Here is an 18,220-nt window from a genome sequence, read left to right on the forward strand (position 1 = left end):
TGCCTGTGAGCACAGTCAGAAAGAGACTGTCCTAATGGAAAAACTGTATCCCGAGTGTTCCTGAGCCTGAATTGTAACTGTCACTTCCCTAATAAACCCCATAATCATGAGTATGGTCTGTGAGTTCTGTGTGGCCATTGCAATGAATTATTGAACTCAGCAGAAAAGCAGGAAGTGCTGTGCAAAGGACAGTTGGTGTGCGAATTAGTAAAGGCGGCGGAGAGGGGTGGCCTCCACTTTATGGGAGTCAGCCTTGCACTGTTCATCTTGGTTCTCTTTCCCCCTTGTGGGGTTGGAAGAGGCCAGACAATGCCACCAAGCTATTTTTACAGTCCTATTCCCTAAAAAAAATAGTGACTCCTAAACCATAAATGAAATTTAAAAAAATACTTAATGGTCATGGAAATTTTTTTCCTGAAACTGATGAAGAAGCTAAGTTCAACATTCAATGCATACTTCTAAAACGGCAATACATAGCCCTTGAGGTTAAGTACTACAGAGGAACACAGCAGCAGGAGCAGACTGCAGGATCTCACATGTATCAAGAAGACTGTCAAAAGCCACCAAATTGGATTTTCATCCAAGTAATCCAAATATCTGAGGAGCAGGGAGTCTCTAGCTGACGACTGATAATTTTGATTTTGCCCCTGCATTTCATTATCTATACTGTTTCTGAGTGAGGTTTTCAACACACAAATATAGGCAGGCCACACCTGTGCTCAAAATTCTTCAATCATTTCCCATTACCTGTTGTTGTTGTTAGCTGTTATCAAATAAGTTCCAACTCACAGCAACCCCACATACAACAGAAGGAAACACTGCCTGGTCCTGTGCCATCCTCATAATCATTGCTATGTCTGAGCCCAGTGCTGCAGCCATTGTGTCAATCCATCTCATTAAGTGTCCTCCTCTCTTTCACTGACCCTCTAGTTTACGAAGCATGATGTCCTTCTCTAGGCACTGGTCCTTCCTGATAATGTGTCCAAAGTATATAAGACTAAGTCTCACCATTTTCTCTTCTAAGAAACATTCTGGCCGTACTTCTTCCAAAACATATATTTTTTTTTTATCCTGGCAGTCCATGGTATATCTTCACTAACGCCATAAATCAAAGGCATCAATTCTTCTTCAGTCTTCATTATTCGTTGTCTAGCTTTTGCATGTGTATGAGGCAATGGAAAATACCTGACTTGGGTCAGGCACACCTTAGTCCTCAAAGTGACACCTTTGCTTTTCAACCCTTTAAAGAGATCTTTTTGCAGCAGATTTGTCCAATGCAATCCTTAGTTTGATTTCCTGACTGCTGCTTCCATGGGCATTGATTGTAGATCCAAGTAAAATGAAATCCTTGACAAATGCCATGTTTTCTCTGTTTATCATGATGTTGCTTACTGGTCCAGTTGGAGGGTTTTTGTTTTTTTTATGTTGAGGTGTAATCCATAGTGAAAGCGTAGTCTTTGATCTTAATCAGTAAGTGCTTCAAGTACCCTTTGTTTTCAGCACACAAGGTTGTGTCATCTGCATATCACAGGTTGTTAAAGAATCTTCCTCCAATCCTGATGCCGTGTTCTTCTTCATATAGTCCAGCTTCTTGGATTATTTGTTCAGCACATAAATTGAATAAATATGGTGAAAGGATACAACCCCGACACACCTTTCCTGATTTTAAAACACACAGTATTCCCTTGTTCTGTTTGAACAACTGCCTCTTGGTCTATATACAGCTTCTGCCGCTGCACAGTTAAATGTTCTGGAATTCCCATTCTTCACAATGTTATCCATAATTTATTATGATCCACACAGTTGAATACCTTCGCATAGTCAATAAAACACAGGTAAACATCTTTCTGGTATTCTCTGCTTTCAGCCAAGATCCACCTAACATCAGCAATGATATCCCTCATTCCACGCTTTCTTAGGCTGGGTTCTCTAGAGAAGCAAAACTAGTGAAGCCTATATATATACAGAGAGACAGAGACAGAGAAATTCATATCAAGAAAATGGCTCGCTTCATTGCAGAGGCTGGAAAGTTCCAAGTCCATGGGTCAGGCTGGAGGCTTCTCGTAGCTGCAGGGGCTAACAAACCAAAATTGGCAGGTCAGACAGCAGACAGCAGGCCTCTGGCTCACAGGCTGTGGAGGCCAACGAATCCCACGATGAGCAGGTAAGACAGCAGGTAAGCTGCTAGTTCAAGTCCCAAGAAGTAAAGTCAGATGAACAGTGGCCATCTGCAGGATTCAGAACAAGTAAAAGCCAGTAAGCTTTGCCCAAAAAGTCCACCTATATTGGGTACAGGTCATAGCCCTAAGGAAACCCCTTTTCATCTGACTGGCTGCTCATAACAGATCTCATAATGGAAATGATTACATTATATCAGATCTCATTATGGAGGTGATTACATCCTTACATAGCTGCCAAATGACATCATAACTGCCAAATCACTGAGAGTCATGGCCCAGCCAAGTTGACACACCACATTAACCATCACACACATCCTCTTCTGAATCCAGCTTGAATTTCTGGCAGTTTCCTGTTGATGGACTGCTACAACTGCTTTTTAATGATCTTCTGCAAAATTTTACTTGTGTGTGATATTAATGATATTGTTCAATGATCTCCACATTCTGTTGGATCACCTTTCTTTGAATTGGGCACAAATATGAAACTCTTCCAAGTCATTTGGCCAGGTAGCTGTCTTAAAGTTCTCGGCATTGACAAGTGAGCACTTCCGGCATTACATTCATTTGTTGAAACGTCTCAATCGGTATTCCATCAATTCCTGGGGCCTTGTTTTTCACCAGTGCCTTCAGTGCAAGCTGGACTTCATCTTTCACTACCTCCTGAAAGAGTTACACGTCAACCAATCTTTTTGGTACAGTGGCTTTGTTTCTTCCATCTTCTTTTGACACTTCCTGAATTGTTAATATTTTGCCCATAGAATCCTTCAGTATTACAACTCAAAGGCTTGAATTTTTTTCTTCAGTTCTTTCAGCTTGAGAAATGCCGAATGTGTTCTTCCCTCTCGGTTTTCTAACTCCAGGTCTTTGCACATTTCATTATAAAATTTACTTTGTCTTCTTGAGTCGCCCTTTAAAATCTTCTGTTTAGCTTTTTAGCCGATCATTTCTTCCTTTTGCTTTAGCAATTCTACGTTCAAGAGTAAGTTTCAGAGTCTCCCCTGGCATCCATCTTGGTCTTTTCTTTCTTGTCTTTTTAACGACCTTTTGCTTTCTTCATGTATAATGTCCTTGATATCATCCCACAACTCATCTGGTCTGTGGTCATCAGTGTTCAATGTGTCAAATTTGTTCTTGAAATGGTCTCTAAAATCAGTCCCCGGCCTTGTTCTAGCTGATGATATTGAGCTTCTCTATTGTCTCTTTCCACAGATGTAGTCGATGTGATGCTGTGTATTCCATCCTCAAGGTTCATGTGTATAGTTGCCATTTAAGTTGTTGAAGAAGGTATTTGCACCAAAGAAGTCTTTGGTCTTGCAAAATTCTATCATGTAATCTCCAGTATCGTTTCTATCACCAAGGCCCTGTTTTCCAACTACTGATCCTTCTTTGTTTCCAACTTTCATATTCCAATCGCCAGTAATTATCAATGCATCTTGATCGCATGTTTGATCAATTTCATACTGCAGAAGTTCGTAAAAATATTCAATTTCCTCATATTTGGCATTAGTGGTTGGTGCACAAATTTGAAAAATAGTCATATTAACTGGCCTTCCTTGTGTGTGTATGGATATTATCCTATCTCTGACAGTGCTGTACTTTAGAATAGATCTGAAATGTTCTTTTTGGTGACGAATGCAATGCCATTCCTCTTCAAGCTGTCATTCCCGGCATAGTAGACCATGTGATTGTCCAATTCAAAATGGCCAAAACCAGTTCATTTCAGCTCACTAATGTCTGGGATATTGATCTTTATGCATTCCATTTCATTTTTTGATGACTTCCAATTTTCCTAGAGTCATACTTCATACATTCCAATTATTAATGGATGTTTGCTGCTGTTTCTTCTCCTTTTGAGTCATGCCACATCAGCAAACGAATGTCCCAAAAGCTTTACTCCATCCACATCATTAAGGTTGACCTCTACTTTGAGGCAGCAGCTCTTCCCCAGTTGTATTTTGAGTGCCTTCCAATTTGAGGGACTCATCTTCCAGTACTATATCAGACAATGTTCTGTTGCTATTCATAAGGTTTTCATTGGCAATTTTTCCAGAAGTAAACTGCCAGGTCCTTCTTACTAGTCTATCTTAGTCTGGAAGCTCCACTGAAACCTGCCTACCATAGGTGGCCCTGCTGGTATCTGAAACACTGGTGGTGGCATAGCTTCCAGTGTCACAGCAGCACATAAGCCACCACAGTATGACAAACTGACAGATGAGTGGTGGTCCCATTGCCTACTGGACTGAAAAAAAAAGAAAAGAAGACCTTTGCAAGGCATATAAGGGCTTTCCCAGCTTCTTGCAAAGTGCCTGGTGAGCAATCAGTGCTCCACACTTATTTGTTGAATGAGTAACTGACTCTCCTGCCATTCTCCCACCCTCCCAACCTGTGCTTTACATATCAGCAATATCGAATTACTCGTAGTTTCCGGTTTGTCATGCTCTCTCATTGTGTGTCCTCTGTGTTTGAAATATTCCTTGCCTCTCCCTGCCTCCTTTATCCCTCCCACAAAAGCACACCCTGTTCTGGATCGGCTTATGTCTCCCAAAAATACATGTTGAAGCCCTAACCCCTTACCCGTGAATGTGATCCTGTTCTTAAGTAGGGTAGTACAATAACAGACTAGGGTGGTACATTCTTACAGACCCAAGTCTGTTACTGTACTACAACGTTTGACCTTTTCTTGTGTCTACATGGAGTCCCTAGGTGGCACGAATGGTTAAGCACTTGACTGCTGACTGAAAAGTTGGCAGTTCAAGTCCACCAAGAAGTATTTCAGAAGAAAGATCTGGCTGTCTATTTCTGAAAGATCACAGCCACTGAAAACCCTGTGAAACACAGTCCTACTCTGTAAAATGGTAGCAGTAGCCTCAGAACCTGTCTAACTTCAGGGGGATAATGTATTTCAAGATCAGTCCAAGGCTGATCCCTATGAAGTGGAGGTTTGACATATCTTTACTCTCCAAACTTTTACCAATTCTGACACCAGCTGTCCCTCCCACGGCACTCTCTACTTCTCCTCTGGGTTCCATAAGCCGTTGCAATGACCAAACAGAATGCACATACCATACTTACAGTTAAGTGGCTTGTTAGGGAAGCAACAGGGTACAACTCGGGATCAGAATCAGGAAGAATGTAGGCAGAGTCTGGAAATCTCCACAGAAGTGAAGAGCACATCCCTCCCTTTTTAGCACAGGACAACTCTCTCAGTTTCTCTCAGCCATGCAAACAAGTGGGCCCTTCTCTCTGCTGTACAGGCCTCCTCTCAGCTTCTTGAGGACAAGCCTCCTCTCGGCCACCTTAAGACAAGCTCCTCTCAGCCCCTTCAGGCAGGCCTCCTTTTGGTCACGCACACCCCTTTCAGCCATGCAGGCTTCTCTATCTTCGGCCTATCCACTACTAACTGACCCAACTCATAGCCACTGTAGCAGTTTTGTTCAGCTCTCTTAGCCGCATTCCTAGTGACAGGTTTCTGCCGTCACCACAGACCCTGCTGCAGGGCCACTTCTGGGCCTGTCGCCACCAGCTCTACCTTAGGGCCTCTTCTAGGCATCTCATTGTCCTCAGTGTTACAGCCCTTGACCTGTGTGATGGCTTTTTTAGGAGGTTCCTTGCCTCCTCTCTCTCTCTGCTGCTTTTCTCTTTTTGCCTCTCTTGCCTTTTCTCCTTTCCTGATTCTTTTGTCCTTCTTTTTCTGTCTGCCCACCTCTGTGGGGTTGGCTGCATATAAAAGCAAGCTCCGAGTCAATTTCAAGGTATGGCCCCTCCAGCAGGGCCATGAACTGACCAATCCACTGTCTGTAGGCCACAGATACTTAATTTGCATAATAGGTGTGATAATTAAGGAAACACTGGTGGCATAGTGGTTAAGTGCTATGGCTGCTAACCAAAAGATTAGCAGTTCGCATCCACTAGGCACTCCTTGGAAATTCTATGAGGCAGTTCTACTCTGTCCTATAGGGTCGCTATGAGTAGGAATCGACTCAATGGCAACAAGTTTTTTTTTGTGGTTTGGTGATGATTAAGGTTGTGTGTCAGCTTGGCTGGGCCATGATTCTCAGTGGTTTGATAGACCAATCACAGAGCAGGCCGCAGCCCAGGGACAACAGGAAGTATCAAAACCCAGGAAATGTCAATCAATCTGGGGTAGAATAAACCCTCTGGCTAGAAAACTAGGACAAAGGTAACTTCATAGGGTTTAGGAGAAAACAACGTCAAACTGTTTTTCCAAAGAACTAAGGCAAAAGGCCACATAAAGGAACTCATTTCACCACATACTTTGAAACACAGGAGGTCACCATGAGTGGTAATTGATTCAAGGGCAACTGGTTTTGTATCTATACAGGTCCACGGGTGGCACAACTACGGAGCAGTTCTATTCTGTAACACATGGGGTGGCCATGAGTCGGAATTAACTTGTTAACAATGAGTTTGGTTTTTGGTTTTGTGTCTGCATAACATTTTGAGATATCTATAATTTGAGTAGTGAATCAAAAGTGCAGGTCTGATATCAGACTATGTTCAAATCCCACCTTTATTGTTTATCAGCTGTGTGACCTTCAGTAAGTTACTTAATGTTTCTAAGCCTCATTTTCCTCATCTTAAAATGGAATGGTATCACTACATAAAGCTGTTGTGAGTTTTTAATACACTAATAATAAAAAAAATAGCAACCAACAATTGAGGGTTTACTACATATGAGGCATTATGCTGAGCACTTTGTATGCATTTCATCTAATTATCAGAGCAATATGAAGAAACTAAGACACTAAACACAGGACTTATGCACATTGCAGATAACCAAAGTATATCAAATGAATGAAGCTCATAGAAGGTAACAAGGTCAACAGCCTCAGGCCATCAGTAGGACCTAGAATGACATCTGGAACCCTGGTGGCACAGTGATTAAAAGCTCGGCTACTAACCAAAAGGTCAGCAGTTCAAATCCACCAGGTGCTCCTTGGTTTCCTATGGGGCAGTTCTACCCTGTCCTACAGGGTCACTATGAGTCGGAATGGACTCGACGGCAATGGGTTTTATGGTTCGGGAGTTGAGTCCAGTTTTGTTTGAACACAAAGCCGAGGCCCCTGACTTCTATGTTACATTTACTTAGGCTGGACTCAGTGCTTAGGTCAGTCGTGCCACTGAAAGCCCCTAATACTGTTACCGGAATAAGGTTCTTGCCTCTCCCTGGTCAAGAATGAGCAGGTAAGACACGTAGTTTTCCACATGAGCAAAGGTTTATTGAAGAGGCTTACAGGCATAGGCCAGGAGGGCCTAGAACAACACATACCCCTGTCTCACAGAACAAAAGACGGCCCGAGTTTTTATAAGTTCTTGGGTGGGAAAAGATTCGTGTTTATTCATAAGCACAGGCGGGGATATGTTAACTACGGTGCATGCGGAGCAGCTTTCCAGGATGGCTCCTGTCCCAGAGGCCTCTGGGATTCATAGCAGGACTTATCATGGGGTGTCCCGCCTGTGCAATCTCTGGCTCTCCGGGTATGATTCCCCTGCTGGGGCTGTAGCCCCTCACTACCCCTCGTGAAAGGTCACACAAGGGTCACAGGTGGATGTTCTGCACATGTCCCTGGGCCTGGTTTTCTCCACCTGCTTCTGAAGGCAACTTTAAAGAAGTTTGTGGGCTATTTTTAGATACTCTGCCCTATTGTTCTGGGGAATGGCTTTGTTTCTGTGCCCTGACCCATTTCTTATTACAAGTGTTCTCTGTCTTACTGTCTCTAGGTTCCACACTCAATCCCCTATTACCTCCCTGATAGTATAGTCTGTTTCTCTTTTACTTGCTTCTTCTCTAACCACACCAGTCTCTTCGCTGTTCCTCAAACAGGCACCCTCTGATCTCAGGGCCTTTGCTCCCTGTCTTAATACCTGACATTTTATTTATCACTGGCCCTCTGAGTTAGTACTAGCTAAGGGAGTTTTCAACGTGGACTCACTGGTTTCCAGCGGGGCCTTGAGTTCTGGATACAGACTAGTCGAGGTTTAGAAGTGAGATGGAAAATCCACCCTTCATGACGCCAATCATCTCTGTCCACCGCAATTATAGTGCAGGGTGAGCGGTGCCGGGCTTGGTGGCTCGCCTCTAAGCGCCTTTTCCCCCTGCGCCCTGCGCGCCTAGGCGCGGCCCCGGCGGCCCTGACATGGGGCGGGGGAGTCTGTTTCCAGCCGGACCACATCCCCAGGAGCGCCTGAGAACTGCGCTTGCGCGCTCAGCCCGCCGCCGCGCCGGCCCTGGGGACGTGTTCTGGCTGCCTTAGCTGTGCCTGTGCTCTGAGATGCGTGGCTGCCGGGTACCTGCCAGCTTCAGGTGCGTGAGGAGGAGTTCAGGAACCGGGGTGCGAGGTGGAGCGACCCGCGGGGAGGGTCGGACCTGCCTGGATCCTGCCAAGGTGCCCAGCGGCCCAGAACGGGGGCGCCTCGACCCCAGCTCCTTCACCTGTCCCACCTCCCGGCCCCTTGAGGGCACCTCAGGGGGAGCGGGAGCCTGGGAGGAAGGTGCGGAAAGAATGCTTTTTCCCTGCTGAGGGTCGTATCACGGCAATTCTGTTTCCCTGGCTGCGGCCAAAGCAGTTTTCACGTTTGCCCTTCCTTTCCAGGTGTGGGATTTTGCAGTCTCTGGTGGCAACGGATTTGGTTTTTTGGTTTGGACTCAAGTTCGACCGCTTGGTGCTTATTGGTTGTGAGTGTTTAGGGCTGTCAAGGTTCGCTGTCCATCTGAGAGGGAGGGGTGAAGGTTCAAGGGCAAGAGAGTGGGCAGGAGGGGACGGGGCAGAAGAAACTGGAAAGAGGAAAAGGCTGTGATAAATGCGCCAGAGATTGTTGCCCAACTGAAAGTTTTCTAAGTTTCTCTCAGATCTTTCGTTTCTTGTGTAAGGACTTTTGTAACATCCGCTTTTCGTTTGAATGCTGTTAAGTTTGGAAAATCAACAGCCTTCCAGCCTTGAGGCAGCATTGGGTTTCCTTGAGGTCAGTTTTCAGAGTCTTTAGGAATGTGTCTTGTTCCTGTTCATAATTTCCTGGTTGAACCATTGAGCAGGTTTACTATTTCATTTTTTATCTTCAGTTTAACTTAGTAAAAATTACAGTCTTGGGTTTGTCTTTTAAATGGTACTGCCAAAAAAAAGTTGAGAGAACAGAAAACCAATTTAAAGAGGATTTGGAGCTGTATTAAAAGTGTACCCTTATATAAGGAACCCCGGTGGTGCAGTGGTTCTAAACAAAAGGTCACTGACCAAAAGGTCGTCAGTTCGAACCCACCAGCCACCCTACGGGAGAAAGACGTGGCAGTCTGCTTCCAGTAAAGATTACAGCTTTGGAAGCCCTACGGGGCAGTTCTGCTCTGTCCTGTGGGGTCAGTGTGAGTCAGAATTGACTGATGGCAAGAGGTTTGGTTTACCCTTGTAAAAGTGTTTGGGAGACTGCAGTTGGAGTGGTAGGGATCCCTGAGCTGACACTTCTAAGTAGGAAATGATATCACCACTTGTCAGTCACTAATGGTTGTAACATTATGGGGCTTCAGTAAGTGCTTTTCTATGTGATAAGAAGGCAAGTCATAGTAATGTTAGTGGTGATCATCTGTAGGCACTTTTTGGTACAGGAGCTGTAGGTGGCTAATTCCTGTTATAATCAGAGGTGATCGTCATGTGTAGTTTCTAGTGTGGGATTTTTTTCAGGAGTGTTCCACAGAAACATTATTAAAGGGAAAGAGAGACATAAAAAAGGAAATGAAAAGTCTGGCTCAGGCCCGATCATAGGCAATTATCAGGCTTTGCCTGACATGCTTCATGGGGAAGCTGCCCTCCCCATACCAGACTTGGTGCACAGCCAGCGTACAGTACTGCATTTTGCCAGAGTTACAGTTAAGGACTCACTCTTCCCACCCCTGCCACCTCCAGCCATGCTTATAAGCACGCCTGCTTTCATGGTCCAGGTGCCTCCATTCGGAGGCCTCCTTGTGCATGAGGCACTTCCCAGGGACCTCCACCAAGACCTCCTCATTGGGGGTCTTGGCTGAATCACTTTTCGACACTTTGACTGGGTACCTTTCCATTCCATCTACATTCCATTCCTAATCACCTCCTGTTCACCTGTTGGCTGAGGGAGGAATTCTGCCCTAGGTTATGGGCATGGCTAACACATGACACCTGACACTGGATAGATGAGATCAATGTGGCTTATTAGTCATGTGTACTCACAGCTTGGGGAAGAGGGACACCGAAGAGCACACAGGGCCACGCAGGGGTTGCACTTAGGAACAGAGTGAACAGCCAGGGACTGGGGGGAGCAAACTTTGTAGTGTCAAGAGGGTGGGATGCCCCCTGGTTTCCCAGGAGGATATGATTAGATTGTTTGAATAATTCTGCAGGCTGGCACAGAACAGAAACCCACTAATTAAGGATAAGCAGGAACTGTGCCTGGGTTCCTTGGATTCGGAGAGTTGTTTGGCTAGGGGACTTAACCACAAGAGCAGAGATGGGAACTTGTGGTTAGACCACTCGAGGCCCTCCTGATTTTACCGAATGTCAAGGCAGCACATAATATTGGGCCTTAATTTTAGGCCATACACCACATTGCTCCATAAAGAGGCAGGAGCCTTTTGTTCGGGCTCCTGGGCAGTGAAATGATTCCCCATCTGTGCTCATCCAGTGCTGTTCCATGGGGAAAAGTGAAATACTGGAGAGCCAGTATCTTTTTTTTTTTTTTTTACCACTTACTTGCACTGTCACAGTAAGTGAATAAAATTAAGAAATAAAGACTTGATTGTTGCTTTGCATTTGGCTCATTGTCCTAACTGATCTCTTCAACACCTAATTGTTCAGCAGGAATTAAGTAAATTACCAAGTTCCTGGCAGTTTACTGGATTCATGCCTTAATTTTAATGCTCATGATTCTTGCTCTGGGTCAGCATGTTTAAAGATTTTGGAGGAGGTTCACCTGTAATTTCTCAAACTCACTGTAATGAAAAATGCATATTCCTACTGCCAACAGCTGATTGTTGTTAAGATGGATATCTGATTTATAAAGTATATTTTATAAATTAATATAGTGACTTGTAGTCAGATTATATTGTGTATATTCGTGTGACATATTTTATTTAACGTGGGCCAATTGAAGAAAACTGAACACTTGCTCTCCTCAGTTGTTCTGTCTTATCCTGAGGGCCCTGATCTTTATCAACTTAATAGGTTACTTGACCACTTTGGATAAAGTTACTGATTTGTTGTGAGTTCCTTGGTCTAGTGTTGTGTGAGGAAGTATGCTATTAGCAGCATTCATAAACTTTTTTAGCATCTTCCTACAGAAGTTTCACAAAACAACATTTATCCTTACTGTTGTATGTTATGTGTTCCGATATGTCTATTCTGTTTTATTAAATAAAAATGCTGATCATGATCCATTAAGCTAATTTCAGAATCCATTAATAGGTAGTTCCCTGCAGTTTGAAAAACACAGCAATGGAGCAACTAGTAAAAGATAGTTACTCATTAAATAAATTATGATTTTTTTTTCCTGCTTTTAATTCATATTGCTAAAGAGAGCCACAGTGGGTGTGTCTGTGATTCTGTGTTTAAGGTGTCTTCTAGGAAAAGACAGTAAACAACATATGTGTTGGTATTTGCCAAGTCATCTGGCAAAGGAGCCCTAAGTTTCTGGTAGACTTGTCAACTCTGATCTCAACTAGGAGATACAGTGTTAGAATGAACCAGCTATTACAGCATTTTTTGTTTTAATCTCTGATTTCTTATTTAAGAGCAATGCAGTAGTTGGGGAAGGATGAGAAGAAAATTGGCTTCTTAGATAAAAGAGGGTAGAGTGTTATGAATGTGCCTGGTAAAATTTTTGTATGTGCCCTATATACAAAGGTGTGTGTATAGGGAGGGCATTTTTATCTTTATGTTATCTGAAACCAAATGATCTTTGTATTGTAGTGCCTCAAAAGTGAACCCAGTCAACTTCCAATTATTTCGCTCTTTGTCTACTTCATCACCTCCAAAAAAAAAAAAACCAAACCTGTTGCCGTCGAGTCGATTCTGACTCATAGTGACCCTGTAGGACAGAGTAAAACTGCCCCACACGGTGTCCAAGGAGTGCCTGGTGGATTCGAACTACCGACCTTTTGGTTAGCAGCCATAGCTCTTAACCACTACACCACCAGGGTTTCCTCATTGCCTCAGTACTTGTCTTTTAGGAATTCCACAAAAAAGTGGAAAAAAGCTTAAAAAGAACTGTAAATTTAGTCAGTATATTATCTCCTAGTTAGAAACCCTAAAACTGCTACTAAGTAGATAGGGATAAAGTTTTAAAATTTAATTAGTGTTGAGCTAAAATCATACCTTACATTTATATATTGCCTTAACAGTTTTGACATGCATTACTTTCATTGATTCTCAAAACAACCCGATGTGGTGGGCAGGTGCGGAGGCATTTTACAGATGAGGGAATCTGTTTTTTTCCTTCTTCTAGCTGCCAAGATCAAATAGTGGCAAATTCAGCACTAGAACCACGTTCCTGTGGGACATTTTCTCCCAGTTGTCTGTGTTTTCCATGTTGGTTTAAAGAAGCAGTAATTAAGAGTAAACAGCGTTAATGGGGCTAAGAAAATACAATTTTGGTAAATGAAACATTCCGTTCTCAAATCATATCCCTGGATGCTATAATTCAATGTAAGTACATCTTATTTTTAGTATTATTTTAATTCTTATACTTTTTGCCTTTCTATCCCAATTATTTAAAAAAAAAGAAAATGCAGTTAAATAGAGACAAATCTACTTAACAGTGAACTAGGAAAATTGGAAAAAAGGTCTACTTAATGTCAAGAAATTCAACTGAGTCTCCTTTTAATATAGCATCTCAATTAATTAGAATCTTGCTTAAAAACTAAGATTTTTAGAGATTTCTTTAAAAAGACTCATCATTTCTCTATGTGTGTGAAATTAGTTTTACAATTCTGAAGTATTCTTCTAAAATAGTTATTAACTTACCTTTAGACACAGGAAAAGCCCAGATTCTACTTTACCCGTAACATCTTAGCCTAAAGGAAAACTTTCTTCTTTTCAGATGAATAAAAAAAAAAAATTTAATACCTTTTTATTTCTAATTTTTAGACATCTGTGGAGTTTAAGAAAGCCATGGAGCTCATCAGAGTATATCACTGAAGAATATGACGGCTGAAAACAATTTTAAAATGCTGAAGATTCAACAGTGTGTAGTAGCCAACAAACTACCCAGGAATAGGCCATATATTTGCAATATTTGCTTCAAGCACTTTGAAACACCATCAAAATTAGCTAGACATTATCTTATTCATACTGGTCAAAAGCCATTTGAATGTGAAGTGTGTCATAAAACTTTTAGGCAGCTGGTTCATCTGGAAAGACATCAATTAACTCATAATCTGCCTTTTAAATGTAATATTTGTCAACGGCACTTTAAAAATCTGAAAACATTTGTGAAGCACCAGCAGCTTCACAATGAAACCTTTCAGAATGATGTTAAACAGGTCAGGAGATTGACGGAGGCCAAGCAAGAAAAGCCAGTTTATGGAGTATATCGAACTTTTACCACAGAGGAGAGATGGACGTTACACCCATGCTCTAAACCTGATACCGCATACAACCCTACGAGGAGAAGAAAAACCATTCATGCGTGTACAATCTGTGGTAAGATGTTTCCGTCACAATCAAAACTCGACCGGCATACGCTTATTCATACTGGTCAGAGACCTTTTAAATGTGTCCTGTGCAGCAAGTCTTTCCGACAGTCAACTCATTTAAAAATTCACCAACTCACCCATTCAGAAGAAAGGCCTTTTCAGTGTTGTTTTTGTCAAAAAGGATTTAAGATTCAAAGCAAACTTCTGAAGCATAAACAAATCCATACGAGGAATAAGACTTTTCAGCCTCTTTCATTAAAGATCAAGAGTCCAGAATTGTGCCCGCTACCTAATAAATTAAATTCAAAGCAGGATGGTTTTGAAAATGGTGATACGGGTGAATCTGAGGAGAACAATCCACTTGACGTCCACTCTATTTATATCGTTCCTTTTCAGTGCCCAGAGTGTGAAGAATGTTTTGAATCAGAGCAGATTCTCAACGATCACAAGTGTTTTCCTGCCGGAGGTGGCAAAATTCCAAGCAGGCTTAAAAGAAGCTACAACTATAAAACCACTGTTAAAAAAATCCTGGCCAAGCTTAAACATGCCGGGGGTAAGAAATTAGATAACTCGCGATCTGAGAAGAAAGTCCTTAAAACCAGTTTCTTGAAAAATTGTGATCTTGCTTCTGGTGAACAGGGCTCCGAACAAACTCAGAAAAGATTTATGGGTTCTCTTGGCAAATACGGAACACGTAAGACAGTTGGCAATAAAAAGAAGAAAACATTGACTTGGCCGTTTTCTTGGCAAAAGCAATTCCAGACCCAAAATGTGGGGAAAAATTTGAAAGGTTTCTTCACAACACAAAGCTTGCTAACTATGGATAATTCGGTAAATAATAAAGACATGTCTGTCTGTGGTTCATCAGGTGAGGAATTCTTTGATAATTGTGAAATGCTTCAGTGTGGTTTTTCAGTTCCAAGTGAAAACATACATGCTGGACATAAAATGTGTCCTTGCGACAAATGTGAGAAAGTATTTCCCTCTATATCCAAACTACAAAGACACTATTTAATTCACACTGGACAGAGGCCTTTTGGCTGTAATGTCTGTGGGAAGTCTTTTAGACAGTCGGCTCACTTAAAAAGACATAAACTAACTCATATTGAAAAGATTCCTCATAGACGATCTCTTTGCCAAGTAGAATTTGAAAATTTGAACAAACTTTTCAGTCATCCAGGTGATAATGTTAACTGTAACACTTCCCAACAATATCAGGCTCTTGGTTTCCAAAAATATGAGGTCTCAGAGTCAGACCAAATGTCAGAAATAAAAGTTAAGGCAGAATCAGAGGATTTCATTCTTGGTACCCACTGTAGGAACAGACAGCCCTGTCTCTCCAGCACACGTCTGGAATCGGAGCAGAGTCGTCACAGCCGTTGTAGCTCTTCGGGGCGTACTGAGAGGAATGACGGCCTCCTTTACCAATGCAGTGTTTGTTCTAAAAGTTTCAGATCTCCATCTAAACTGGAAAGACACTATCTAATTCATGCAGGGCAGAAGCCATTTGAATGCTCAGTTTGTGGCAAAACATTCAGACAGGCTCCTCACTGGAAGAGACATCAACTTACTCACTTTAAAGAACGACCACAAGAGGAAATGGTTGTCCTAAATTCAGTCATGTAGCTGATGCAATCACTAACACATTTGTGGTCTATGATGATCTTGTTTTTAAAACCTGTGTCATTTAAGATGGGTTGTTATGAAAAGGCCTGCCTTAGATTGAATGATTTTGTAGGCAGTTGCTTGTCCTGCATGATAACATAATATACAGAAAATTAGTACCATACTCTAGGGATAGCCAAATTAATTTTTAGAGGGAAGAATATGGTTTAATGCTGGAAAGTAACCATTTATTTTGTTTGGATATTATAAGCATATACTTTGGCTATATGAAAGTGTTGTAAATCCATGATGCTGTATAAATGACTCAGCCTCATTCATTTTTTAAAAATTATTCTGTAAGACATGCCATCTCCTTTAAGACAGACTCAGAAGATTGAGAGGCAAAAATTGGTTCTTACCTGCAGTTAATAGCCCCACTGTGTTTCATTTGCTTTATGTTTAACATGAAAGCATAATTTTGTCCACCTGCGGTGCAGATTCCAGAGCAGACTTTCCTTCTTGAGTGAAAAAATACAGAGAGGTAATAGATGTGAAAATGGCTGAGAAAGTTACCGCACTATTTTCATTAGTGTCTTCAAAGCCGTTTATGTTTAGGACTTGGTGGTTGTTTCAGCTTTTCCTCAGGTGATGAGAATTGTTTCGGGTTTTTTTTTTTTTTTTTTCTTTTTGCCCTCAAGCTGTGGTTGTCTTTCCCAAAAGAATTTTAAAAGTAGGATAGAGGCCAGGATGTACCTGTTTATTTGCCATGTTCACTTGCCTGTATATTTTCCAAGTGCCATAATCGTCTTGTTAACATGTATGCAGTTTTATCTTCTCAGAGGAATAAATCGTGGATTTGCTTACTAATAGTTGACAACAGTGGCAGCAGACTTAAGACTCTTCACCTGGAGACCTAATCTCCAGAAGACTTTTACATTGACTTTAGTAAAACATTTCATGCCTCTTTAATTGAGTAGTCCTACGATTTACCTAAGCCTTTAATGTTAAGTTTGATCAAATAGCAGTGGTCCAGTTTTAGTTTTTATTCTTGTAATGCTAAAAAAAAAAAAAAGTTGTTTTGACCCTTATTAAATTATTGTTCCGTTAATAGGGTAATGAATTATTCCTGTGTAGAAATAAGATGTGCATATTATTGAGGCTGTCATTTTTCTGAACAGAGTTGGCATGATGTGGGAAATTCTTAATCCTGAGCCATAAGGGATTTATCCCACAAACTGTCCTTCACGTTTGCCCTTCTTTGTAAAATCTTTAATTACAATTTTTGGAAATAACCATGATATTTCTGCAAAAGGACAAAAAGATGAGTCTTTATCCTAAAAAAAAACAAAGCACGCTTAAATATGGTGAAAAACCCTATTGAGAATATGGATAAATGAACAAAATTTGGGGGTGGGTGGGGAGATCTGTTTATTAATGCAAGTGAATTCTATGTGACCTGGGTTTAATGTGCAGAGATGAAAAATGACAATAAAGGTAAAATGCCCAGTGATGTGCAAATGTGTTTTTTTTTTTAAAAGCATTCGGATAGAGACATCCAGCTAAAGCAGAAGGTGATTAATTATATGCTTTACAGAAGAACTTCTCTTAGGTTTTCTAGAAATGCGCCCCTCCAGTGCAGCAAGATGATGGTTTACAGGATTTGCTTTATGCAGAAATTTCAGGAACACATCTATTGCATCAAAACAAGAAGTGACTAGTTCATTTTTCCAAGAATGCTTACATAAATATTCAAGTTTTTTTTTTTTCCTTAATGTGTCTGAAATTATGTATTTGGGTGTTTTCCTAAGCTATTTATGTAACTTTATTTGAAGGAGTTGTCTTATATTCTAACAGTGTTGTGCTTGTATGATTCTGAGACTTTGTTTGCCTAAGTGATACTACTATACTTTTTTGTCCATGCCTTTTTATGCTGTTTCATATTGAAAGTTGGAATATTGTAAAAATTTTGTCAAAGATGTACTGTAGTGCTATTTGAGTACCTGTATCAAAATACTCATAACTTTATTATTATTGCAAGCTTCTTGTGGAAACTTTATAGGAATAAAAATAAACTGTACAGTCATATGAAGAAGATTAAACATTAGGTGTTAAATAACAGTTTGCTGCATGTTAGAACTGTTAGTATTGTTAAATCAATTACGTTGATTTCCTTAAAACACAAACTTTATATAAATATCTTTAAAGAGAACTAGAAGAATTTTGTATTTGGGTGCTTCCAGGCCATAGCATGACTATTTACTGAAATAGTTTGATTGGCTGAGTTAGTGGAATTACTGTCCCTTGTTTTGTACTGCAGTAGTGCCTACCATTTTTGCGTGAAAATGTGTCTGTTAAAGTGTATCATAGATGGTGGTTAAATCCTTGAAAAATTCAAATTTTAGAATATTTTTAAAAATAAAGTTTCAAGTTACACAGTTTGGATTTTTTTTTGGTTAAGCAAAAAAACCACATAATCCTGTACCGAATGCCAGACATTTCCCTGGGCCCACTCCAGTCCATCTTCCACACACTGAACTTCCTGACAGGAATATATTTTACTTCTGTTTCAGATTATATTTCTTTGATGGTCCCTTATCACCTACAAAAGACTATATTAACTCCATTGCATATCATATGATCCGCTTGCCCATTCGCCCTCTCTGGCTTTCCTCTCCAGATTTGTACTGAAGACATATAGAATCAGTTCTTCTAATACATATGATCATTCTTGTTGCCTCTATTTTGTCTGTTGTTTTGTGCCCTT

The 18,220-nt window shown here is 41.2% G+C and overlaps 1 protein-coding gene across 2 annotated transcripts; it reads left to right on the forward strand.

Annotated features, from left to right (window-relative positions):
- The first annotated feature begins 8,393 nt into the window (after nucleotides 1–8,393).
- Nucleotides 8,394–17,835, forward strand: ZNF770 (zinc finger protein 770). 2 transcript variants are annotated; one of them, XM_049898979.1, is made up of 3 exons: nucleotides 8,394–8,505; nucleotides 12,663–12,862; nucleotides 13,304–17,835. In XM_049898979.1, the coding sequence occupies exon 3, from the start codon at nucleotides 13,360–13,362 to the stop codon at nucleotides 15,475–15,477; it is 2,118 nt and encodes a 705-aa protein (XP_049754936.1). In that variant the 5' UTR covers nucleotides 8,394–8,505; nucleotides 12,663–12,862; nucleotides 13,304–13,359; the 3' UTR covers nucleotides 15,478–17,835. The 2 variants fall into 2 exon arrangements, with proteins under 2 accessions (XP_049754936.1, XP_049754935.1); XM_049898978.1 differs by lacking the exon at nucleotides 12,663–12,862.
- Nucleotides 17,836–18,220: the final 385 nt, after the last annotated feature.

Source organism: Elephas maximus, chromosome 10 (genome assembly GCF_024166365.1).
Source record: "Elephas maximus indicus isolate mEleMax1 chromosome 10, mEleMax1 primary haplotype, whole genome shotgun sequence".
NCBI lineage: Eukaryota > Metazoa > Chordata > Mammalia > Proboscidea > Elephantidae > Elephas > Elephas maximus.

What these genes read in the sequence shown, in the direction of transcription:
- ZNF770 (XM_049898979.1), top strand. Translation starts at nt 13,360, where the DNA reads ATGACGGCTGAAAACAATTTTAAAATGCTGAAGATTCAACAGTGTGTA.